This window comes from Lutjanus erythropterus, chromosome 16 (genome assembly GCF_056507025.1).
Source record: "Lutjanus erythropterus isolate fLutEry1 chromosome 16, fLutEry1.hap2, whole genome shotgun sequence".
NCBI lineage: Eukaryota > Metazoa > Chordata > Actinopteri > Lutjaniformes > Lutjanidae > Lutjanus > Lutjanus erythropterus.
The window spans coordinates 26,929,190-26,956,091 of record NC_139332.1 but is presented as its reverse complement, the minus strand read 5'-3'; the positions used below and the strand labels follow the sequence as shown (position 1 = coordinate 26,956,091).

General features: G+C 40.6%; 1 protein-coding gene across 1 annotated transcript; it reads right to left on the bottom strand.

Annotated features, from left to right (window-relative positions):
* Window positions 1–3,904: 3,904 nt before the first annotated feature.
* On the bottom strand, window positions 3,905–24,976 carry tmem170b (transmembrane protein 170B). The gene is made up of 3 exons (XM_084739934.1): window positions 24,579–24,976; window positions 9,680–9,850; window positions 3,905–5,249 (listed from the first exon to the last, which is right to left on the bottom strand). Exons 1-3 carry the CDS (start codon window positions 24,742–24,744, stop codon window positions 5,119–5,121), a joined length of 468 nt encoding a protein of 155 aa, XP_084596060.1. The 5' UTR covers window positions 24,745–24,976; the 3' UTR covers window positions 3,905–5,118.
* Between the last annotated feature and the right edge of the window lie 1,926 nt (window positions 24,977–26,902).

Sequence of the window (26,902 nt, the reverse complement as noted above, 5' to 3'; positions counted from 1 at the left end):
TTCTGAGTAATATTTTCAGTACTCTGAGAAACTCTGACATTATTTTGAGAAAGTTACACATCATTCTGAGAAAGTTTCTTATTTTGAGAAAGTTTTGAAATACTAACTTAATAATTTTAAATACACAGTCACTATTTCAAGAAAGTTTCTCATTATTCTGAGACCGCTTCTCATTTTGATACCAACTCATTATTAAAAGATACACAGTCATTTACTTTGAGATCCTGACTCATTATTTTGAGATATTAATTAGTCATTGTTTTGAGAAAGTTTTTTCGTTTTTCTGACTTACAGGATCCTTTTTTTCCATCTCATTGGTACTAATGGGCTTCCATACTGATCTAACAACTTCAGTCCAGTCTGCCAGTTCTTGCAGTTTCACTGGCAGAGACGTCATTCCTACCACATCAAATAAAAAGGTTTCCAACACATTATGTAAGACATTGCTCAGTGAACTGCTCCTCTGACCACAGTGTCACTCACAATTAGGTCCTCACCCTTTCCGACGCTTTAGGGGTCCGCTAAAGAATGTGACCGACCCCGTCTAATGAAAGAAAATAAATTCACATCCTGTTATACTACGCACATGCACAACCGCACAGATCGACACCGAACACGGCAACAACAACACTCACATGTCACATGTCTCCTATGAACCATACACACACGTACAAACATGCAGAAACTGCCCCACAAACAGCTTCACAGAGATATCATTGCTATGACAGCAGGTGAGTCATCAGCAGCAACTCACATTTGGTCCCTGAAATTGAGCTAAAACATTCAAACGGGTACTGTGGACAATGTGCAGAGCGTTCAGTGGATAAAAAGGGGGATTCGGATGATTCATCTCTAATTTTACACTTTAATTTGGGGGAAAAAATTAAGATATAAAACATTTCTTGTCAAATGTTTGTATCAAAACACTCTGTAGCACTTTTTAAAATCCACAATCATCTCTCAGGCGTTCAGGCTCCTGCTGCCACTTCATTTCTGTGCAATATCGCCCTCCTGTGTGCTCGGCTGGTACTGAAGGTGAGCTGTGTCAATTACATAACTCCTATAAATACACGGCGTTTACCTTTAGAGCTGCACAACCACACAAGCACGCACACCTGACGACACAGACATCAGTCATTTTCTGTCAAATTCATATCAGCTGTGGGTTTGTGAAGCCGTACCACGAGTCAGGGGGGTCGTTTAATATCAGAGCCGATGTGCAAATGTTTCTAAAACTAAATAAAACTGACAAATCGAGGCTGTGATATCAGTCAAATGAGACAAACATGAGAAATAAAGCTAGAATGTGAGCGATACTTTGGCATTACAACCTAACTCCTCTCACCCTGGGTTTAGACCTGCGCACAAGACAATCTGTTTGAATTTTATGGGCCACTTCATGAACATTAAAGGGACAGTCTGGATTTTTTCAAGTGCAGCTGCATGAGGTTCTTCTCTATAGACGGTGTATTAATGACAGGAGATGGCAGTGATCACGCCTCCTGATTGGAGAAGCAGCAGGAGTATCAGTGTAGGAAGCTGAGCTTTGCACTGCTGTGGACAGAGTCAGGAATAAAACTTATTTTAGGCACCAAAAAAAAGGCCGAGCTAAAGAAATCGATATCAGTTTATGTATACCGTGCCATCAGACAGCAATTTCTGATGGGAAGCTGCTGTTATATAAGCCAAATATCTCTCTCCAAAGCAACCACTGACAAAAACAGTGATTTTACATCGCAGAACACAGGAGTTTCTGATCTCCTGCTGCTTTGATTGGTTAGATTGTTTGTATTGGATGTTCGTGTTATTGTGTGACTTTAGGGAATCCAGACTAGCTCACACAAAAACACAAACAAACTGAACGATCGAGACATCGGTGGACGAGCGACTCTCGTCTTCTGTGAGGTAAAATTACAGTTTACAGAAAACTATTCACGGCTGTGTCAGTCTGCACAGAGCAGATCAAGCCTATGAGGAGTCAGACACAGAAAAAGCAGAGAGAATTTGGTCAATTTTCAAAATAAATGTGCAGATTCACAATCATAAAAACAGACAAAAATAAACTATTTAACTCTGTCGCCTGCTTATCCGTGGTAGATAGGGCTGGCTATCATTTAAAAAGTTACGATGCCAGTACCAATATCCCTAAAATGATGCAGATACTAATAAAGCTCGTAATTTGATGAGATTTTTTAAGGTTCTCTTTATGAAGAACACCTGTGGTGATCGGCTGTGAGCAAAAACCATATGAATCGTAATTTTTTTTCTAGATCTGGGTACAAAAAGGATTGAAAGCAGGTATCATCTGACAATCAAAGAAAAAAAAAAATCAAAGAAAATAAACAAATTAAGAAAATCTGAGACGATTTGAAGCTGAGCTTCCCTGCTGGTGCTCCTCCCTGCTTCTCTAAACTGCCGGCGTGTCGACCTCCATCTCCTGTAGTTAATACACTGACTATGGAGAAGAACTTCATACAACCCCACTTCAAAAAAATCCAAATTATTCCTTAAAACTGAAATAAAATCAGTGTATGTTTCTATGTTTTAATACTATCAGTAAAGAACTCAAACCAACTAGTTTGAGTAAAACCAGTAGTTTTTCGCACATTTCTTCATTTACAGTTTGCTTCACTAAAACACAATGACCAGTGTCTCTGTGAATACTGGACTGGGTCACACCAGAGTAGTTTGATCGCACGCTGTGCTAAAACAAGGCAGATTAATTTCAGTGCAATATGCAAAGATAAACTTAAGGAACATGGGTTAATAAACAAAACAAAGAAAAGAGGGAGCCATAGAAACATGGCCGTCTGAGCAGCAGAATGCGTCTGACCTTCTCCAGGGAGGGATGGCTTTCCACAGGGGAACTGATGCTGCAGCGGTGCAGATGATGTTAGTGATACTACGGCGGGCCAAGGAAGGCTGGGTTCCAACGTTATTACAGAAAATCTGCACCAGGACTCACAGACGCACAATAGTTTGTCTGAAAATGTGCCGGAGCTGACTCTCGAGCAGCAAAGCAACCATTTTTATAAGCACTAAGTCTTTCTTAAAACCTGAATAAGAGGAACCCGATCCTGATCTTAAGTCAACCAGACCTGAATCAGAGCTGCTCAGCGCAAACTGAGCCACCTCTGAGGGCTCGACCAGGACTTCCTCTGCCTCCTTTTAGGGAGCAGTTGTAAGGAGGAGCGCCACTCTTATGGTTGTACAGTAAATATGGAGCTGGAGACAGCTTAGCTTAGCTTAGCTTAGCATAAAGACTAGAAACCAGGTGAACAGCGAGCACATCCCCGTCCAAAGGTAACAAAATCCACCTGACAGCACCTCTGAAGCTCACTAATCATGTTTCCATTGAACTGACAAGAGAATCTGAAGCAAACTTTAAAAAAGAAAGTTATCATCAACTGGTGATTCCTTGATCTGATTACCTTATATCTTGTCTGTTATTTCTGTGTCAAACAAGACATTTGAGGGCGTCATTTTAGGTTTTAGGATACAATGATTGATATTTTTCACCTTTTTCTAACATTTTGAAAGAAAACAACTATTGATCAAGTGAGAAAATAATTGACCAATTAATTGACAGCGAAAATAATCGCTAGTTGCAGCCCTAGTTGGCTACGCTACGCATGGCTGTAATAAGCAGAGAAACAGAAGTAGACATTGCGTGTTTGACATTAAACACAACAGGTGTTTTCATCCCCCTTTAAGCATGTTAATTCTTTTGAAAAAGGCAAAAGCCACCCCAAGCGAGCGTAGCTGATGAACATGTATCTCATTTCTTTAACATGAAATGTAAAAACAACAATTCTCCGTTTTACATGCTGTGATGTGGCAGAATAATTGTTCTCTACTCCATCAAGTTAGCGAACACATGAGCCCCTGTAAAACTGAAAATTTTTAGACTAAACTAGGCTTTCAACTAATGATTGTTTTCATAGTCAATTAATCTGTTGATAATTTTCTCAAAGCCCCAAATGACGTCCCTTGCTTATGTCCACAACCCAAAGATAATCAGTTTACTCTCAGAGCTGGACTTGACAATTTTATAACTGAGTATTAATCATTGCAGCTCTCGACTAAACAGACTAGATATTTAATGTGTTAATAAATGAGCTTTAAAGGTGCTAGTGGACAGATCCAGATCTGTTTCACCCCGTTTCCAGTCTTTATGCTAAGCTAAGCTAAGTGTCTCCTGGCTGTAGCGTCATATTTCCTGTGCAGACATCAGAGCGTCCTCTTCTCATTTAACTCTTAGCAAGAAAGCAAATAAGCGTTTTTTCCCACCATGTCAAAATATTCCTTTAACTCCACTCTGAGTTCTCGTTGGCACTCAATGAATCAATATTTCAACAAGACAAACCAAACGTAGCGCCGATGCTGGTTTTCTTCTCCACGTCTACTGATTTCACACCTCCGAGGCAAAGAGCGTCTCCAACATTTACAAAGTGCAAAAAACTCGACGCTGCGTCTCGCTCGTGAGCTGGATGGTGCAGCTTTGAGACGGTTTAAGGAAAAAAAAGAAAGGAATGATCGTGATAATCTGAACGTGGTGAGGATCGAGAGGTGAGGCTGATGTTTAACACTGATGGTGTTTTTGCTGATGAACACCGTTGGGTCGTCGCTCCCTAAAACACCCCTCACTGCTCGACTGCTGTTCTCACGCTGATCACCAGATCATCATTACAGGTCGTCACTCAAAGAGGTTTTTTTTTTTTTTTTTTTCTTCTCCCAACAAGTGCAACAGAAAGCCTTCAGAGTCAGTGGCCACAAAGGCATCTGGATGTCCCAGAGAAGGCTGTTGGCACAAACAAGTGATGTAACTCTGGAAACACCTCAAACATGGCTTTCAAGTCCAGAGGCTGAGGACGGCGCCGTCTCCGCCTGGTGCCGCTCTCTGACGCGAAGACAACCGGCCCGCATTGAGTTCCCTCTGAACTGATTGTGGCAGTAACAGAGCAGAGACACTGGGGGGCGCTCTCTCCTGCAGCCAGCCCCAAAGGTCCAGAGCATTTCTGCCTCCTCTCCCACAAACCCGAGCGTGACGAGCGCCCAAAAGTCTCTGGCTCGATCCGTCCACTCTCGCCTGTCCTTCAGCTCGTCCAGGGTTTCTCTTCACAGCGTGGCCAGGATGCGTGAGAAGGAGATGATGACGGAGAGGGTGGTCTGGCCCACACCCAACACCAGAGCCTCCAGCGGTGCCATGTCCTTCCCTGCCACGCGGTACACGCCTGCCACCGCCGCGCCTGAGGGAGGGAAAAAAAAACACACACACATCAGCAGCGTTAATACACACAGCGAGTAAACAGATGGGCCGGCGCACAAACACAGCTGTCTGTCACGGCCTGTCACCGTTAACACAGATTGTCCATTCACAACGAGGAGCACAGAGGACAAACACATCCGTCCTCATCTTTTCCATCCATCAGCGCAGCGTCCCGGCGGGAGTCAACGACTCTGCAACAAAGGTCAATTCTGCGTGTGAATATTATTCAAACGACGGCGGCGACGCACACTGTGCTGACTCGCTATTCCTATAACAGTTTGTCACGCTCATCCTCACAATATGCTGTTTGGGCCGTCGTCATGGAAACAGCTTTTTTTTTTTTTCATGAATGTCTAATCCCAGAACCAAAACAGAGTGGCCTGATTCTGGTTCAAAACTGAACAAAACAGAGATAAAGACGGATTTAAAGGCCCTGAAAACATTTTCTCAATCAGTTTAACATCATGAGCAACGGGGTCAAAGACGAACACATAAACTGTGCAATATTTTAAACAGTTTTGCTCAGGGATCTGCAACCTTTACTGTCAAAAAAGTAATTTTTAGCCTCTGCTGTAACTATTAAATTCTCTTTTTTGGATGTGGCATGCTGAGCAAGTCAAGAGAGACTCAAGACCAGCCACCAACAAAATTCGGGGGAAAAGGCATATTTTTACTGATGGAGATTGTAAGAATCACTTCAGGCCTACAACAACGATGAGCGAAAAATTTAATGTTAAAAAATAACTGTTATTCATTTGCATATAATTTTTGTCAAAGCCACAGGGAGCCACTGGAGAAGGAGTGCATTTGCAGGTTGCTCACCCCTGGTTTCTGTTATCTGACATGACAGATTTCTCTTTAAGCATTTTTTTGTCTGGGCTCTTTCCATTGGTTTGAAGTGGGTGTTGCCCAGTTGTAAAAACGTGTCATGTATTTCTGTCCATCAGGAATATTTAAAGATACGGTGAAATAAAAGAATAAAAAAATATATATTTTTTTTCCAGTTAGCTCCTGGTTTTGTGAAGCGTATGTAAGAAAAAGACGTCCTGTATCTTACTTGGTAGAACACATGCATCATGTACTGACTTGGATCACACCTGACAAGCAATACGGAGGCTTTTTATATGGTTGTTTTGGTTGTTTTTTGAAAACCGGTCACCATTCACTTCCATCATTTGGGAGATTCTGCACAGCTGATTTCCTGGGAAACTCCAGCAGAGACTAAAATACTAAACCCGACCTTCACTCGACATGAGGGTGAGCAGATAATGACTGAATTTTCATTTTGGGTGAACTATCCCTTTAACAAACATGGCCAAGCAATGACATGTTTCAAAGTTTAGGCCACAGTAGTTTACTTTTCTTCTAATTAATGTCCACGTCATCCTCCACCTCTTGATCAAACAATCAACTAAAAGGCAACAGGAAGTACTAGTGTCTGTAATTAAAATACTACCATTGTGTAGTAAAACCTGTTCTGTACATATACTGATGTCAAAATATGATGCTAAAGGTATTAAGTGTATTAAAATATTATGTATAAGGGTGTCCGTTACCTCATTAGTGGAATTCCTCCACTGTTTCAGTTGTATATTTATATATATTTCTGTTTACGCTTGTCATCGTGCACCTAGAACTTTTGCAGCTGGAAGTTTCAGAAATTTCAACTGGGAAAATCCAAAATCCAACTTTGACTGAAACACAGCAGAAAAACAAAATGAGGTTGAGGACAACAAATCTCTCAGTCACACCCACTTTTGCGTGATCCAATCAAACCTGAAGAATTTGATCAAAGCCCTCTCATAACTAAACTCCACTTGCATGATGTGTTTCACTCAGAAATTCATCAAATAACAGAAGCTGGAAACTGTCCAACGTCCATTTCACTGTGAAATCAAAATATAAAGTCGATCATTGGCTTTTTAGCTCAATAAAATCTGATCAGAACTCACCTATCCTGTCATGATTAAAAAGATTTTTTATTTTATTTGATTGTTTATATTTAGCGATGGCTGCTTCTGATTAGAAACCAGGAACCCAGGGGCTTTAAAGGTTGAGTTTTTTTTCTTCCTGACACTATGTGACCTTTCCTTTACTTCTGCTCGGCTGAGATTGTTGCCTCTGCTCCGTCCTGTCACACTCTGACTTTATGCCAGGCCGGTGTACACACAGAGACTGAGGGATGTGTGTGTGTGTGTGTGTGTGTGTGTGTGTGTGTGTGTGTGTGTGTGCTCACAGTCAATAGTCTGCTCTCCCCCTGATTGCTTCACATTAATAATAAAGTGTCTTTCTATTTTTGGGGGTCAGCTTGCTTCTATGATAGAGAGTGATTCATTCGGCGAGCCCTGAAGAGCTGCTGCCCTACACTCACACAGACCGAGGTCTATTTATTTACACACTCTGTGACACTGTGGAAGGTAAGGAAAGACAAAACAACGGCTTAAATAATATCTGACGCGTCTGGGTATAAACAGAGAAACTGTTGAATGCAATCAGATAAACAAATAAAAATAAAAAGGTTTCCACTGACGGGCTGCAATAAAGACCAACATATAGACACAGAAAATGAAAGCTAGAACTGAGATACAATATTAAAAGCCCCTGTGTGTGTCGTTGTTGGAATAGCAATGCAATGACGATCAGCTCTGCTTACGTTGAGGTCGTGTGGACTGCAGAGGAGCTGAGTAATAATAACATCATGCTTGCGTGCCAATTCAATATGTATTGCAACTTGATATTACAATTTATTGAGACTTTTGTTTGCTTTTTTAACACTAGAAGATGTGAAAAACTTGAATCGTTCACTTTCAGAGACGGTATCGTGATTCATATTTCCAAAAACTTTAGCAGCATCGTTGTACTGCATGTAAAACTAGTAAATTAAATACTCCTTGAAGTTAACTTGAGCTGTTCCTGCTCATCAAGCTGGTGCCATAAGAAAATAAAAGAAAGTCCCTGAAATTGCACACAGCGCAAAGTTAACATCCTTCACATCCCTTTCAAAAACTTAGAGAAATGTCTCTTTCAGCAGCAGTATTTTAAGTTTGAGTTTTGACCCTCTGAGGTTGCTGTAGCTGGTCGGCGTGGAGTGTTGAAGCAGAGTAACAGACTGAGTTAGCCGTTTTTTGGGGTTTTTTTACGTTAAGCATGGTAAGTCTTTAAAAACCAATTCATAAATCATAAAAAAAAGAATCATGATACTTGAGAAACAGAATTGATTTTTTCTCCCACCCCCACCTGACATGAAGATAAATAATGCAACTCGATAGCATCTCTTCATCAGACTCTCACTGCCTGGCCTAAATGCTCACATTTAGTTTAGTTAAACTGCGATTAAATCATGCATAAAATATGAACAAACAAGAAGTAATTACATTCCCAACAACTAATTGTTCAGGGCCCCCGACGGTCTCGGGTAGTTTCTCAGTTTGCCCGAGCTGTAATACAGCCTCGCAGGTTTCAAGTCGGCACTAATTTCTTTGTTTTTCCTTTTCTTTTATGGGTCTTTTTTTTTTGTTTTAAATTTCACAATTCACACAAGTCTGCAAAACGAGCAGCGTTCCCACCTCACAATGAACACCGAATCGCCCCTGCTGTCACTCGGCAAGTTTAACTTTTACTCCACTGTGAAAGACCACAGTTATTTTTAGGCGCTGAGTAACACGAAGTGAAAATGAGAAATGAAAAACCGTTTGAGTTGTAATGAGAGGTCAAGGAGAGGCAGCGCGTCCCGGCCCGAGACATCAAAAGACATTCAGGTGTTTGTCGAGGGCCGAAAGATGATCATTTCATTATTTATTTCTATACTTGTTCGGAGTGTTTGCCAAAGACGATCAAAAAAAGATCTTAACGCTTGAATACATTTCCTTCTCAGAGCGCCGTAGTGTACATCTGCTTTTTTTCAAGCCTCAGTTTAAACAGCACATCTCTCATCAGGAAAGTACTGAGGCGATGAGCCGGGAGGACAGTAAAGGTCATGTTGGCATCAGGTTCTGAGGCGACTTTACTGCACTTACATGTTTAGTCAATATCTGCACATCACTTACTGTGCATTTTCTTTGCTTTTCTAAACTGAGGTGTTGAATGGAGTGAAAAACATCCTGTATATTTGATTTCTCAATGTCACCCAGACAGAGCAGAAACTTCCTGAGCCACATAAACAAAAAACTGAAGGTAAACAAGAAAACACAGGAGTCTGAAATGTTTCCGTCTCTCTGTCAGCTCGCGTCGTCTTCTGTTTGACAGGAGTCAACACACAAACTCTCTCCATCTCGATCTCTGCGCCTCGCCGTCGCCTCCCCTCTTCTTCTCCTCGGCTGACTGGCCGCCGAACGCCGCCGAGGTCAGTCTATGAAAAGGATCGACAAAAAAAAAAAAACACACACACAAGAGTGGAGTAGCCGGACTTACTGGTGATGACGCCCCCGGAGAGGGAGGCCAGGAAACCCACGCTGACCAGCACCAGGGTGATGAGGCGGCCCCTCTTGTGGCGCTGCAGCATGACCAACATGAGCAGCCCCACCGCCCCGTGGACGAAGAGCGAGGAGAAGAGACACCACAGGAACACCCAGTACCACATCTCTGACAGGGAGACACAACACAGCACACGTCTGATCAGACACATCAAAACACAACCTGATAAAAAAAAAAAAAAAAAAAGACTAAACCATCTGTTTCACACAAACGTCTGACTGAACAGACGACTGATTTTATTCTACTTTGGTCCAGGAATCCATCAGAGACAGATATTTTTACCAGAGGCGTCACGATTCTCCACGATTCAATATGAGCTTTGATTGGAAGGTCAGGATTCGATTAAATTTTTCTATCTACTGGGTTAAGTTGTTACAGATGCTCCCTTTCAAGAATAGAAAATATATTGCAGTGTGCATCATGATACAAAAAAATATATATGTCATTATTATGCTTATATTAGACTGTGACAGGGATGTGAAACTTGCAGCTCCGGAGCCACAAGCGGCTCATTCGTCCCTTTCCTGTGACTTCAACAAAAAAATTGTATGGAAAAAAATAAATATATATATATATATATATTTTACAATTTAATATATCATCATTTTTTGTATCTCTAAAATGATTCTTAAATTCTCCAACTGTAAAAACATGCAGCCTATAAAACACTTAACTGTGCATTACAGTCAACATCAGGAGTCTGCAACCTTTACTTTGAAAAGTGTCATTTAAGGTCAAAAGAAAAAATAAAAGTCTTTCTGGAGCCACAACTATTCAATTCTGTATTTTTTAATTTTTTTTTTTGTGTATATATGTTTTTGGATTTGGTATCCAGGGAAACTAACCAAAAGCAAAACTTAGATGCAAGCTATGACAGATATTTTAGTTGTCAAACTATTAAAACTTTTCTTTGTGTTTGTTTTGCAGGATACATGTTTTTATAATTGGAGACCCCCGGCCCACGTCTACAGCTTGGCACCTTTTCATCAAAGATTTGCTGTAAGCCAGTTTTAAGTCTCCCTGGATACCAAATCCAAAAACATAAATAAACAAAAAAAATAAATACAGAAAGAATTTAATGGTTGCGTCTCCAGAAAGACTTTTTTTTTTTTCAGAGTAAAGGCTGCAGGTTGCTGGAGTTTTGATTTGTGAGAATCAACAGATGGTTGGTTTTATCTCCTGACAACCGTCATTAACATTTTCAAATTCTTCTTTAACAAGACGGTCTGAAAGTGTGATATTACAGACATTTAGCTTCATATTCAGACACCCCTAATATTAACTTAAATGCTGATATGTAACAGTGTGATTCAACAGTCTGATGCAGCTACATTCACTACTGATCTTGAAGTTCTTTACTGAGTATTTAAGTTTTATGCTACTTTACACCTCAACTCTTTAACATTTCAGAGTGAAAATCTTCTTACCAACAGCTGCAACGATCAGTCAATTAACTGACAAATATGAATTGTTTTAAAATTTCAAGCGAAGATTTCAAACATTTGCAGGATCCAAATGAGAGAATTTATTGCTTTTCTTGGTCTTGTGATGTGGTAAACTGAATATTTTTGGACATTTAATAATGTCATCTTGACCTCTAGGATATTAAAAGGACATTTTTCACTGTTTTCTGATATTTTATAAGCCAAACGACTAATCAAGACATAATAACCATATTCACTGTATTAAATGTATCTGATAGATGGAGTTATTAGTGACCTTACACACAAAAATAGTTTTATTAATCAGTATTCATTCATTTCTGAGTAATATATGATATCATTAATACTTATTGTTAATCAAATAATAATATATTTAAAAAGGGTTTTAAAAGTATTTGAATTATCTCTTTTTTTATTGTGTGTAACAGTGATGCTGCTGATATAAAACTGACTGATATGTGATGTGAACTGTTTTTGGAAACATGACTCATCATGATGTACAGCTTCTAGAAAGTGCATGATTCAGCTTTTTCTCCTCAGTCAAACAAAAACAGCAATAAATTGCAATAAGAAATACAATCAGTATCATGATAACGACATAAGCTCTAATTATCAGCTTTATGAAAGAGGATAAATTGTTTTAGGTTAAACTTCATCACCAGCTGCAACGTTAAAAATGCTGCAGACACAGAGATAATAAGAAAATATTAAATAATTTTACATTTCATACTTTTCTGTAGTAATAATTCTGCAGTAAATAGTTTTGAATTTTACTTCTAATATTTCTACATTGTGGTTTTGTTATGTTTTCTTAAGTAAAGAATGTACACACTTTTTCAACCGTCAAATTCAAAGTTGGTTATAAATTAAACTTTTCTGGTTCATGTTTGTCAAACTTGGGTCTTTGCTGCTTTCCTCTGTTCTGTATTATTTCAAACTCAATAAGCTACATTTGACATCTGGAGTCTCAGTCAGACAAAACATGACATGAGAACTGTGATGGGGATTTTCTTTAATTGTTTTTTGGCATTTTATTTTGGGCTACATCAACCCACAGCCAGGGATTTCCCCCAGTGGTCATAAGATAAATCTGGTGTGACAGCAGAGATGGAAAAAATAAAAGTTACACAGATCTGTATTTCTTTGGGGACTTTTCTTAAACTTTTATTGTCTTAAATATTGGATAGTGTTGCCTGTTCTGGTCTATAAACATTATTAATGAAACAATATGAGAAGTTTTGAAAGGAAAATTACTCTTTGATGCAACTGTTCACAACTCACAGATGAACGAAACCTGAGACAAACAGTAACAAGAAGATAAAGCTTAATTTTTTTTTTTTTTTTTTTTTTTGGGGGGGGGGTCTTTATGCCTTTAATTACAGGACTGCTGAAGATATGACAGTCTGAGAATACAATCCTGATGATGTCATAGTTCAGGATGTACGCAATTAATCGACCTTATGACTAAACATTGCCACCCTTGTTTACTTACTTATCAGTTAAACTATTTATCAATATTTTGTTGCCTATAAGCTGTTTTGCAGCTGCCCGCCTCTAGCCGGTGCTGCAGCCCGTCTCGCCCACCGCTGATGCCCCACTGACCCGAATGTTATCAGGAAAGTGGGACAGATGACAGCTTGTAAAATCAGTTTGTCAGTGTTTTTATTCAGAAAATGAGAATAAAGTTGAATGTAGGCTGAGTCAGAATAAACTGACATATAACCACTCGACTGGAACAATGTGTAACCACAGACAGACACAGACATGTTTAAAATGGTATTTTAACACACATGTTGCCATTAACAAATATTGTGCATCCTGCGATTTGAAAAATGCAGTAGACGATGCTGCAATTTCGATAAAACTTCTATTCATCCTTCAGCCCTGCTGCTAACATGAACCACGCTGTGCGGCAGGCTGGCCGCTAACGTCAGCTCCAGGTTAGTGACGCCTTTAACCCCCAGACACTGTGATCCTGTTTGGTCTGAAGAGGTGAAGCATTTAGTGAGCTGTCGTCACGTTTTGAAGGATAATTTCAGCAGCATTTAAAATACGGTTCAGTGATTGTAGAATATGATCCTTAATTAGGCCTGGGGAATACAGCTGAAAAACCTATCATGACAGTGAGGTTTCATACGTCAATATCGATAATTATTGATCAAGTAGGCTGTAACTGATAACATATTGTGTACTACAAGGGGTGGAAGCAGCTGAGGTTATGCTGGGCAATATGGACAAAATCAAATATCACAATATTTTTGACCAAATACCTCAATATCAATACTGCAACAGTATTTTACTCTTATTCTTAATATGCACAGTATTTTTTCGGACAATGTTTAACTTCAACAAATAGGTGACTAATCTAAATTAGGGGGAGAGAAAGTGGCTGCCAGTAACATCCCTCGTCATAGTGATGTCATCAGGGTTATGTCAGCTTCATCTTGGGCTCAGAAACAACAGACTCGTAACAAAAAGCCTGCGTGGATCCCTTAAGACGTGGGAATTCACCAGGAAGGGAGAGTCTAATCAAAGATGATAGCCAGTTGAATTATGGGGGAAAAATGTAGGAACCAGTAATTTTGTGGTTTGGCCGATACTGAAGACTAAAAGTCAGGATATTTTGGCCTCACCTCACAAGTCCCACAACTTCATGTTTAGTGCATTATTAAATCACTGCAGCGCCCCTTTAAACAAAGATGGAGTGAGGATGAATCGATCGCTGTGGATTTTCATCACCGTTGAAGAACAGGAAAAATATAAATATTCCCTCGGCGTCCTCGTCGTGCACATTCATTGATTTCGTCGCTCAGAGACAGAAGTGTTATCCTGCTCCGCGAGGCCACCAGCTGATTTGCTGACACAGTTTACAGATTTAAACAGAACAGGCCGTGTTTTAGAGCGTACTGCAGCTACAGATCAGGGCGAGCAGACACTCTCGGAGCTGCGCGCGTCCGTGAGGGAGGATTTCAATCTACGGCAGCCACAATATAAGTCAGGGCTCATGGAGGAGGCAGTCGAGCGCGGTAATGGACCTGAGGTGAGATGTATCAAACCGCTCCGAGTGAGATTTCAGACGAGCTGCTGCACGTTAAGAAGTAAATAGAATACAGTTTGAAACAAGAGCTCATTGACGCCTTTTGTCAAAGTCTTCAGCCGGACTGTAGATGAATGATTCAACGTCACTAAACCGGTAATCACAGTTGTCGCTGCCGGTTCAGTCACAAAACTGCAAACAATCGTCTGAGTATCCACTGAGCTTCATCAAACACAACAGTGATCCCTGAGAAAACATGTCAGACGTCTCATCAGGGCCCAGACTGCGCTGCCTTAAAGGGACAGTTCATCCCAGAATAAGAAAAAAACGGTTTTCCTCTCACCTGTGATGCTATTTATCCATTGGGGGAGCGTAACGATTGGGGTTATTTTCACTGTCGATTAATCGGTCGATTATTTTCTCGATTAATCTACTAATAATCGTTTGCTCTAAAAAGAAAATGGTGAAAAATGTGAATCAGTGTTTCTCAAAGCCTAAGATGACGTCCTCAAATGTCTTGTTTTACTCACAACCCAAAGATACGCAGTTTACTCTTGTAGAGGAGTAAAGAAACCAGAGAATATTCACATTTAAAAACCTGAAATCTTTTTTCTTTAAAAAATTCATCAAATTTCAATTGATTATCAAAACAGCTGGCTATTCATTTAATAATGGATCGATCGTTGCAGCTGCAGCAATGATACGTCAATCTAACGTTCAATATTATTGATGTAAAGTGACAATATTGATCTTTATCATCATCTTTAAGATATGCCTTTATTTTGAAATTCTCATGGTATGTCATTTTTCACCATTTTCTGACATTTCAAAATAATCAACTATTAATCGAGAAAATCGACTATGAAAATAATCGTTAGTCGCAGCCTTCTGTCATAGGCCACTTGGCTTATATATTATATAAGATGGGGTTCATTAAGTTATCATTTTGTATGATGAAATGCCAGTTCTTTTCCTTTTATGCTGCTAACAAATTACGTCGTCCTCGGCTGAGCTGTAACTTCTCGTCCACGAGTAGATGCACGCTTCCTTCTGTGCGGTGACACGGTTCATGCGTGTAGTTTGGTAGAAAGAAGGTAGTTTTTACATGAAAATGCTCACATCAGGGACTGTGGATCATCCTGAGTAACTGAGTCATGATTTCTGGAAACGTTGACGTTGAGTTTTGTTTTAAGTATTTAAAACACAAGCTGAGTTCTGTCATTTTTGAGAGAAATCTGAAATCTCCAAAACTTTGCAGCTAAACAGGACAACAGGTAAGAGGAAAAATGCATTTTTTTGATTTTGAGGTGAACTGGTTAACATCTTTATGGAGGCTAGACCAAATCAGCTCCATTCAAAATCTCTCTCATCCTCTTCCTCCTCCTCCCTCTCTCTTTCTTTCTGTCTAACAAACCAACTTCACATAAAGACCTGTGGCCTCATCGCTCTTCACCAACGAGGGGCCGTACTTTGAACCGCTGGCACCGTGAGAGCACGGCGAAGCCAGCTGGCCGCGAGACTATTCAAGAAGAAAAGAGACGGAGTGAGGAAGAGGCCGTCCAGCTCGGATAAGAACGACCAATCCAGAGAGCAGGAATGTTGTGTAGAAGACCAAGTCTGTTTTGTTTGGATGACGGGAGATAAACAGGAAATGTGGCATTGTTGTGTGGTGTAAACATCACAAAGCCCACAGGGAGCGTTTTAACATATCCGTCTATAACCTGGTTCTTCCACAGACGCATGAGCTCCTACATCTACTTATTGATCCGGCAATCAGCTGTTGAGCCGGGCGGAGAGAGACGTGACGGCACTGGAACACAACAGCTCTTTGTCCTGCATGATTGGACACGTCACACGGTGAGATCACGCTGACGAGTCACAACCTCAACGCCCATCCAGTCAGAGAGGAGGGAGTGACGGGAGTCAGAAGACAGCGGTGGGTGCTTTCCATCCTGCTAATTATGCTTCCCTCCGTCCTCCAGCTCCTGACCCAGAAATCGATCGAGGTCCGCCGTCATCGAGGATGTCCAAGTCGTTTAAATGTATCTCGGAGACGAGGAGAGAGGAGCCTCCCGGAGAGATTATGAAACGTTCATATCACTTCGTTCAGACCATAATTACAAACAGCAGAGGGGGAAAAACGGTTCACATCAGCCTCAGACTTTCAGCTGTACCAGGAATTTCTGACAGCTATGAATAAAAATATAAATATTAGTAAGAAAAAAATACAGAGGTAGGGTTGCAAATGTGCATTTTCCTTAACCAATACCCGAAAACAGGAATTTGTGGCTTTAATCTCAAACTACACTCAAGTATTTTCTCTTAAATTTACCACTTCAGTCTCAGAGAATATGCACGTGTTTTTTCTTGTAAATTAACAACATTAATCTAAGAGATTATTCGTGGGAAATTTCCCCTCTACCCCGGCTCTGTGTTTTATAATTTTTTACATGCAATGGCCATAAGCTAATTTAGGTATTTTAGATATTTTTTTTCTGATGTGATTAGCAGACAGATTAGCAGTGTGGGCGATTATCTTGGAATAAAGTGTGAATTATCCCAAATTGGAATGACAGAATAACGTTTTTCACTGAATGATGAAGATGAAGAAGAAGAAGAGCGATGAACAGCTGAGGGAAAAGAGAGGCTACACTTTAATCATAGTGTTATTGCATAACAGTAATACTGTATATTAGATAAATGAGAGCATCAGCAGGTAGTAATTTATAATAAAAATTATGCAGCTGAATTTTCAAGCGAGTACTTTTTAAAGGTAGAAAACACATCATATAATTTAAAATGTTGACGAACGGTCTTTTCAGTTTCGTCTTCATACACCAGAGAGCTTTTCTTTCCTTCCTCTTTCTTTATTTTTCATTCCAGCTGAATCTCGGCTCATCCAGGAAAAATATACAGTTTCACAGCTGCACTTATTGTTACAGTATTATCAGTCCTGAGAAGGACATTTAATTTGCTGAACCTGTTTTTTTTCACAAACTAATTAAGTCGTAGATATTTTTTTAGTACATTCATAGCTGTTTTAATTGCTCGCTCGTGTCCATTCAGCTCTTTCTATAATAAACATATTTTAATTGTCTCTTTTCTTCCCCATCAGTTACAATCTATGATGTGCTGACTCCACAACATATTTTTATTTTAACTCTCCTCCAAATGACAGAGTGAGTAAGGACGTCCTAAGACATAGTTGAGGGCAGCGAGGAGGCATGTTAAACAAACGCAGCGTACGCAGAGACACCCCTCCCTGCTCCGTTAGGATCCCTCACAGGGTCCCGGCTGCGCAGGCCGGGCATCTGTCGCCCAACTTAAGCCTGGAAGGATTAACACAGTGCTCAACATAGGAGCATGTAGGGCCACTGGAGGACGTGTCCCACAAACCTGACTGCTGTCATGTCCCATTGCCCACTGGCAGCCAGACCACCAGCGGCGGAAAGGCCAGGGATGGACACTGATATTTAAGCACTGACCCTGCAGGCCACCAAGCCCCTGAATTTAGTGTCCAAAGTACATCTTTGACGACCAAAATATAAAAACAATACAGAAAAGGCAACAGCTTTCTTTAACTGCGACACTTGTGTTTTTCCTTGAATTTTCAGCTAATTGAGAAAACTATCATAGAATATTAAACTAAAAGGCGTGAAGGAATTGGGATGTTTGTAGAACTGCAACATCGGTGAAGGCTCACAATAGCAAACTTGGTGGCCACAGAGTAATGACTGGTCATGGTTAATGTCAAACCCTGAAATCACTTAAATATTTCCATTTCATGCAACTTTTATACTTACAATCCTCTTTATTTCAGAGGCAAATACTGTACTTTTTAACTTAACTACATTTAGTTGACAGGTATAGCAATTAGGTACCCTTCAAATTAAGATGAGTTACGTCGAACGCTCCAGTATAATAATTGTGCAGACATGCAGCTGCAACACACAGCAGCAGCCAAAGAGGTACAGTAATCTCCTCTGCTGTCTAACTTTATTGAATCAAAACCTATCAGCTGTAGAATTAATCTGCAGATGGTCCCGTTTCAAAATGAAACAAAACTTTTCTATGGATGTCAGTTTTTGAGCCAAGACAAAAGCCTGCACCAGACGATGTGAGCCTTGTTTTTAGTCTAGCAGTCGTTGATGACTTGTGGCCCCTACTGGACAGAAGAGCAGTGAGGAGTCAGCAGTCAATAAAAAAACGTCTTTTCAAGGTTTTTCCAAAAATTGTGAATCACTGCCACCATGACTCACACATGCACGCACACACAAATAACACACACACACACACACACACACACACACACACACAACTCATCACATTATCTCACCTGAAAAAGATTAAACCGGTGGTTCAGAATCCTTTTGGCTTATGACAAACAAAGAGATGATTTTTTGTGAGGGCTCATGGGCCAAAAACAATCAGATTTCCTTTGTCTATGGAGTATTAGCAGTTCATATATTAAAATCAGTCACAGGTGCCATATTTCTGCAGAAAGAGTACTTTTCTTTTTGATATTTTGAGCATATTTTTCTCAGAACTTTTTTATACGTTTACTTAGATTCTGAATGCACAACAATTACTTGTAATGGAGCATTACTACATCGTGATATTGCCACTTTTATTTGAGTAAGGGATCTGAAATTCGTCTTCCACCTTTGCTGAGGAGAAGCACTGATGGGCGGGTCTGACACCAACACCCACTGAGAGCCAAATGTCAGTAAAATCTGTCATTAGTGGATAAAAATCGTCACCTGCCATGCTGCCCGCTAACATTCACATTTAAACGCCTCGTTTAAAGGGATTTCTGTTGCACTTCTTGATGAATTACAGGCTTGATGTAATGTGATCAAGATTTAAATGAACGACTACAGAGAGAAAACTGGTCGGGTGAAATGTTTCAGCGAGAACACGCCGCTCGTTATTTACTCTGGCTGATAGAAATGACTGTTGGCAGGTCATTTTTTCAGTTTAGCACATGCTGGAAGCTGAGTCGAACATTTAATTTCAGGGGACAGCGGTGCAGGTGGTCACGGATCAGAAACGGCACAGATTGGGCGAGAGATGTGTTCGACTCCCGTGCTGTGTCATGTTCAGAGATACGAGCGGCCAAAACACAGTCAGACCGCGGCATTAACTTCTGCTAATCCGCAACTACAGACCGAGGTCTTTGTCAGCACGGCAGCTTTAGAGCTCGCCTGTCAACAGTGCAGCATAAAAAAAAAAGCAGGGGATCACGGGTGTTTGGTAGCGTTGATAAGAGGTCGGTTTTTGCACGAGCTCACGGGCCGCTGCAGAACACGAACGAGTCAAAGTGGCAGGACTGGAGGAGCTCTGCGGGGCTGAGGAGTTCATCCATCAGGAGGAAGAATGATGGGTTTGTCCCGGTGCAGGGAGACACAGAGAGGTGGGATACAGCCGGGCTGGCAGGTAGTTATAAAACTGGAACAGCCTTTACTTTGTAACAAACAGTCAATCCTGTAGTACCGAATAAAAGACTAAAGGTGACCTGCAGCCTTCAGCTTTGGAGATCCCTGCTTGAAGGTCTGAGGCTGCAGAATCAATCACATCTTCTAAAACATCAAGTTATCTTTCTTTAAAGAAAAAATCTGTTCACTATAGTTTGAGTTAATTTTTGTTTATTTTACTGTTATTACTTTATTTTATTCTCTGTTCTTTTTATTTCCTGGATTTTAAGCATGATAAGGCCTCACACAGCTATATCCGTCTGTCGCAGTATCACCGTATATTAGCCAATAAATGCTGGCAGTAATAATATCTGATTTAACAGATTATTTCAAAGCATTTTAAACAAAAGCCAAAGTATACATCCATAGATCCATATTGTGCATCCTCAGTGATGATTTGTTTTAATTTTGTTTTTCCTGTGTAAAGCACCTGTTCAGAGCTTCAACGGTGCTAAAATAAAGTTTATTATTCGTAAACAGTTGGATGATAAACTGAATTTATTTAAGATGCAGACAATAAATAAATAAAGACGAAGCTGTCAACACAACAATGAAACGTTATCGGGCAACAGCCGCCTATTTACATAAACAACAAGGCAATTAAACTCATCTTAGTATATAAAAGAGAGAAGCTCGAATTCTCTGTCTGCATGTTATCTCCTCCTGTAAAACTGACCTTAAAGAATCATAACCTTGCAAATAAAATACTTTCTACAGAACACTGGAGTATTGTTATGTCTTCTTCCTGTTGTGCACTCATATATGCAAGGCATAAAGCAAACTACGCTCCTTTTATAGTTTGCTGAAGTGAAACTGCTGCAAGCACACAATTCATAAACAGGAAATCCATTTATTTAAGCAGCTCCCTGGGGCCTCTGCGAAAGGGCAAAGAGGTTGACGCCGTATCTAAAAACTTTACATCTGCTTCTGCAGTGTGTTTCTCTTGTTGTTCATGGCTCACACACTGCCCCCCCCCCCCGACCTTATCTCGCGTCTCAGGAGGTCAGTTTTCACCTGGTTGGTGAACTGTGCGGTCGAGGGGGATCGGGTGGCAGTTTCATGCACCCTGCTCTCTAAACTCCGGGCGTCAGCTTCTCATAGCTTTTCTACTTGCTGCTGCAGCTCCGCTTCCGCAAACTTGTACACGCGCGGCAGCTTCCTGCTGAGTCAGCATCATTAACTAACCCTTTTACGTTCTTGCTTGATGTGTTTCTCCACACAGGATGTCAGCTGCATTTCATAAGATGGGTCTGTGCCAACTCAGCCATGACCACACGTCCTCTTTGCTTCACTCTTACGCTGCAGGGAGGAATTCAAGAATGTCTATAATCTGGTGTTTATATGACAGCGCAGCCCTGTTGTTCCTGTATACAGTACATCACCCTTTTCTCTCTACAGTTCCCCTTTTTCTTTCATTTGAAAATGTTCTGAACAGATGGTTCCAGCATTTTTTTTTTTTTGCCTCAACTTCTTGCTGAGGAAGTTCAGCCTGTCTGTAGGGGAAAAGATAAAATGCCCACACGCCACTTTTCTTGTTCCTATATTCTTTTTTTTTTTTTGTATTTCATGAAGACTTGACTGACCGTGTTTTGACCCCACATCTTCTTCGGGACAGCCTATCCCAAAATGAAAAATGCATATTTTCCGTCTTACCTTGAATGCTGTTATCCATCTAGACTGTTTTGATGTGAGTTGCTGAGTTTCAGAGATGTCTGCCTTCTCTTGAATATAATGGAACTAGACGGCACTTGGCTTGTGGTGCTCAGAGCTCAAAGCGCAAAAAAAAAAAAAGGAGAAAAATCGAAAAACTTAGCAGCAGCGTCTCTTTACAGAAATCATGACCTGGTTACTCAAGGCAATCCACAGACTTTGCTGTGAGCAGTTTCATGTAGGAACTACTTTCTTTCTACTGAGCTGCTGCAGAATGGAAGCGTGCATCTACTCACGTATGAGAGGCCCGTGCTCATGACAGCATGGGATGCAAACATTAATGGCGTCCTCCTTGACTGAGCTGCAACATTAGCCCCACTAAGCTAGCTAGGGCTAGCTAGCTCACTATTGATGATACAATACATATCACGATACAGCGGTTACGATGCAATATATTGGGATGCCATAAAGAGGGTGATTCATTGCTTTTTGTAAAAAAAATATCTAATCTTAAGGAAATTGTCACAGTATTGCAATGTTTCTTGCTTGCTTCTTAAAAATGACAAACAATTGGGACCCAATTGACTAAGACTATGAATAAATCTTGGAAGCAGTTAATTTGTGCATAATTTACCATTCACTTCCACATCACCTTATATCATGTTGACTCGTAACATCATTTAGCGTTTATATCTGGGTTCTATAAATGACAAATAAATGCATTTAGGCTGAGTTAACAGCCTGGTTAGGAAAACAACTCAGGACATTTTAGCTTACGTCATAAATGAGACAAAACAAGTGCATGCAGCAGAATTAACGGGCTTTTGTTTTTTCCTCTCATCAGTAAAACAGTATACTCATTTTAAATCTTAAATCTGCAGAATTTCTTCCATAGTCTTTTATTTATGTGGTGACCTTTTTAAAATCTCTGTGACCCACCTGTGGCTCCTGACCCATTCCCTGGGAACAGCTGGTATAGAGAACACACCACCATATGTATAAAGTCAAAGTTTAAACATTTTTTTTTTCAATCCAATCAGAACAGTTAAGACAGATAACTACACTGCTATCTGGTAGTTGGGGTTTAAACACAACTGCCAGGAACGTTTGCATTTATCAGGATATCACAATGCAGAGTTTTGAGGGTACATACAGTGTCACAAAACATAATATCGCGATACACCTCGATACCCTCAGAGCTAGCTAGCGCAGTTATACAACTGGCAAGTGTAGTTTGGTGAAGAGAAAAAGTTCCTACGTAAAACTGCTCATAACAAGGTCTGAGCAGGTCTGTAACCTGGTCAGGATTTATAGAAAGCCATCTAGTTCCATCATGTTGAAGAGAAGGCAGACATCTCTACAGCTGATATCTCCAAAACTCCAAAACTCACACCAAAACTATCTAAATGGATAAACCGTAGGGCTGCCCCGTAACAGGGCAGGTTCATTCATTCATTTGCCCAGGGCTAACTGTACTGTAGCTGCTATTAGCTTGTTAGCTCAGTTAGCGGTCCTACTAGACTGGGACACAGCCTCAGAGACTGACAGAGGCCGGCTTGACATCCGGGAATACAGTACCGAGGTGATTTATAACGGCGCCAGGACTCTGACTCCGGGGACGAGGAAGACGTGGAGTATCAAGATGGCGTGAAGCAGTTGAGGATCAAGTTTGTATCACAGCGAGTTAATCTGTAAGTATATATCATCCATTGTGTTTTCCTTAAGTCTGCGAGTATTTGTTTTTGTGAAGTTATTTATTCCCACGCTTTGAATGAGACTTGAGGTTATACTGTGTTGAAATAAACAAAATGTTCACTTTTACTGTTACCATACGTTCACATTATTTTATTTAATTATTTGACATTGAAAATTACTTGTAGCCTGATGCTTTGTTGCCAGCAGTCTGAACATACCATTAGTGTTTAACTGACGGCTTGCTTCGTTCCCCCCAAAATATATCTTAATAATTAAATTAATTAGGGCTACAACTAATGATTATTTTCAGTCAATTAATCGGTTGGTCATTTTCTCAATTAATCAACTAATGGTTGCTTGTTTTAAAATGTCAGAAAATGGTGAAAACTGTCAATCAGTGTTTCCAAAAGCCCAAGATGACGTCCTAAAATGTCTTCTTTTACGCACAACCCAAAGATATTCGGTTAACTGTCATAGACGACTACAGAAACCAAAAATATTCAACATTTAAGCAGCTGAAATCAGATAATTTGGGCTTTTTTTCTTTAAAACTCAAACCAGTTAATTGATTAACTATTTTAGCAATCGATTAATCTTTGCATCTCTAAAATTAATATAATACAAGTGCAATGACTAGTCATTTAAAGACTTGAACTAGTGACTACAAGTCGATTAGGATAGTCGATTCACTCGGGAGCTACAGGTAAGGGGAAAAATAGGAGCTTTGATTCAGGGGTGAATTGCCCCTTTAACAGAGACAGAACATCTATTGTAAAAGCATTGTCAATCATGCATATGTTAAATAAAAGAACAGGGAACAAGAAAATCAACTTTCAGGCAATTTCCTTTTTTTTCTCGGTTGTCTGTAACAGTGGACAGCAACTGTGAAGGAAGCAGCTTTCTACAGTGTCACCTCACCCTTCATCAACCACATATTTACAGCTTATTAATACTCAAACACTAAAGCTGTTATAGCCTGGCCCTTCCATTCAAAAGTCCGTTGAGAAAAGCACGCATTTTAACTCATCCTCACTGTTTCTAGAGTCTGGACCATCCCAGACAGACATCCTGCCCAGAGTTGAGGATGCTGCCTCTAATTGCCCCTTCATTACCGGACTGCAAGACAAAAGGAGGAGGAGGAGGAGAGGGCAGGGTGGGGAGGGGGGGGCAATACTTCATTTACTACACAGTCAAGGCGCATTCAGGCAGCAGAAAGATTAATTAGCCGCATGTTGTGATTATTTTCATGTCAGCCACTGACTCCGCACGCATGGAGAGACAGAGGAGTGGCGTTTTTATTGTGGCCCCGGCCGGCGTTCACTAGCTGGAGGTTGGCGGCGGGGGGGGGGGCTGAGGTGGTACCGATGCCCCCTTTTATTATACCCTTTCCGCTCAGGAGGAATATCACACATATCTACGTTTATTCCGTTTTAAAATGGACGCGCAAAAATGCCAGTTACCCTCCACTACATGCCGCTGACGGTGATGACTTGTGTGTGAACAGCTGAATACATGCAAACAGCATTCATTCCGCATACCTGTGAAGTGCTGCAGCGTCGTGCCTTGCACCCAAAGGCTGAGCACTTGCTGCACCGACAGATTAACAGAATAATCCCTGTTCGTTGTCATGTTTCTGCCGCCGCCGCCGCCCGGGTTCTCACCCCTCTTTATCGAATAGTTGTACTTGGCTTTAGACGAAGGCATGGAGGAGACCGGGGTGGCATGGGATGTGAGGCGGCTCTCCCCGGCTCGGCTCGCCTCTACCGGTGCCTCTGCTTCGGCTTGACGTCCGTCTCCGCTCCGGGAAGGGAAGGGCAGCAGGCTGGTCGGTTCATCCTCGGCGGTGTCGGTGGCGGCTGTGTGGAGGCCATGATGGGGATGGCAGCGGGAGCGCAGGCAGGCAGGCAGACGCACGGTCGGCTCGTCCTACATCGGCTAGCCCTGCTACATAACCCTTAAAGGGCCAGTCCCCTGCTTTGTGGAGGGGGTTTCACGGTTTACGTTAACACATCGTCGCGTCTTGAATGGGGAACATTTTTTTTTTATTGTTCAAACAATAACTGCACAAACATTAAGGCAAATATAAAGGATTTAAGTGAAGTGAACGGACAGCACAAGAGATACAAAACACAGACAACAAAAAAGACACAAAATAACACAAATTAAGCATAATAAAACGTAAACTAACGATAATTTAACCATCATAAAACGTAAAATAAGATAAAATAAAATACATTAAAAAATCATAAATAAAGATTGATTAAACAATTGTTTTAAAAACATTTATTAATTTCCAATTAGTCTACAGGGGTCTTTGACACATTTCGAATTTATTCATTTAAGAGACTTGATATAAAGTTGAATTTCATTACAGTAGCAAATAAAGATGGGTGGGATATTAATAAATTTAGACTCGTGGACAAAAAAAATGACTAAAGTAAGTAAAACATTGATCATCTGCTGATGACACATCATAAAAACGGGGAACAAAAGAGAGGTCTGTGGCGTTTGCGCAGAAAACGTGCTTAGTCGCATAAAAATTGCTACGTATCAGCGTAACTACGGCGAAATTCGATCAATATCAGGCTATAGCTTACTATTAATACTAATCTCCATCAACACACAAGTATCTTTATACACTTTCTCGTGCTTAGCCAAAATGAAGCCTTTTTATAACGTGGATTTAAAGATTTAATTTTATTCTTTTACCTCCAACAGTTGCCTGTTGACCAGCAGCCAAACAACGTCGTTGCTAAGCGACAGACAAGAACCATTACGTGTGGCTGCTAGCTTATTAGTTGTCGTGTCTAGAAGGGAACCCCATAGTGTGAGAGATCTCGCGAGAGTGATCATTTTTTATCCAAGCTCTGATCTTTTCTTTAGCCTGACCCTGTGTGTTTTCTGTCCATAAACCCACGCATATCATAACCACAACCTTATCGGATATAATGAAATATAATTTTTTGTACAACATGTACAATATAGAGACAATGCGTACAAATCTCGCGATAGTTTCACACGTCTAGGGTTGCCTTTTGGATACGAGCCCTATTAGTGCATGTACACGAGCTTTTCCATGGGTCATGTCAATAAGGAAACCCTTGATTTGCAAAACTCCCGCGAGATTTGTACACGTAGTTTCTTCATTGTGCATCTTTTACAAACTAATTATATTTTATAACGTGACAATGTTGTGGTCAAGATCTGGGTGTGTTTGGGGACAGAAAACACTTAGTTAGGATTAGGAAAAGATCATTGTTTGGTTTGTCACTCTCGCGAGATCTTTCGCGTGTTTGGGGTTCCCTTTTACACTCAACCTTTTCCTTCCAAAGGCAACGAACGTGACTCAAATCATCAGAACCGAGGACCTGAGCTGAGCCAATATATACATAAACCTGTCGTAAATGATATTCACTTATTTATTATTCAAAAATTCCACATCAAAATCAAATGACGTTAAGTGCCATGCTACTCATAAATATACCAGCCACTACCGGGGCGTTGCCCATGACGACGGATGGATGCAGGAGCTCTCCGTGGTGCTGATTGGCTCCTGCCACGTCACCCCAAAACGCCTGATATAATAATAAATAATATGATAGAGTGGATGTGAGCAAGGCACAAAGGAATGGTGAGTCTTAGTGGCAGATTTTCAGGGGAAAAAAATACAACACGACCTACCAAAGGTTTGAATTTAGGCAGAATATGCCTGAATGTTGATATGAATCCAAACTTTTAAGATAAGGTGGACTAGAATATGCAATAGATCTATTTTTTTTTCCCTCACACAGCATCTAGGACAAACAATAAACGACTTGCTCCGTGAGCCCCAGTATGATTAAAACAACATCTGAAAGCTATT

Coding starts and splice junctions, on each gene's coding strand:
- tmem170b (XM_084739934.1), bottom strand. CDS start 24,744: ATGCCTTCGTCTAAAGCCAAGTACAACTATTCGATAAAGAGGGGTGAG. Junction 9,851..24,578: donor GACGCTGCAGCACTTCACAG/GTATGCGGAATG, acceptor TCTCCCTGTCAG/AGATGTGGTACTGGGTGTTC. Junction 5,250..9,679: donor CTCCGGGGGCGTCATCACCA/GTAAGTCCGGCT, acceptor TCCCTCCCTCAG/GCGCGGCGGTGGCAGGCGTG.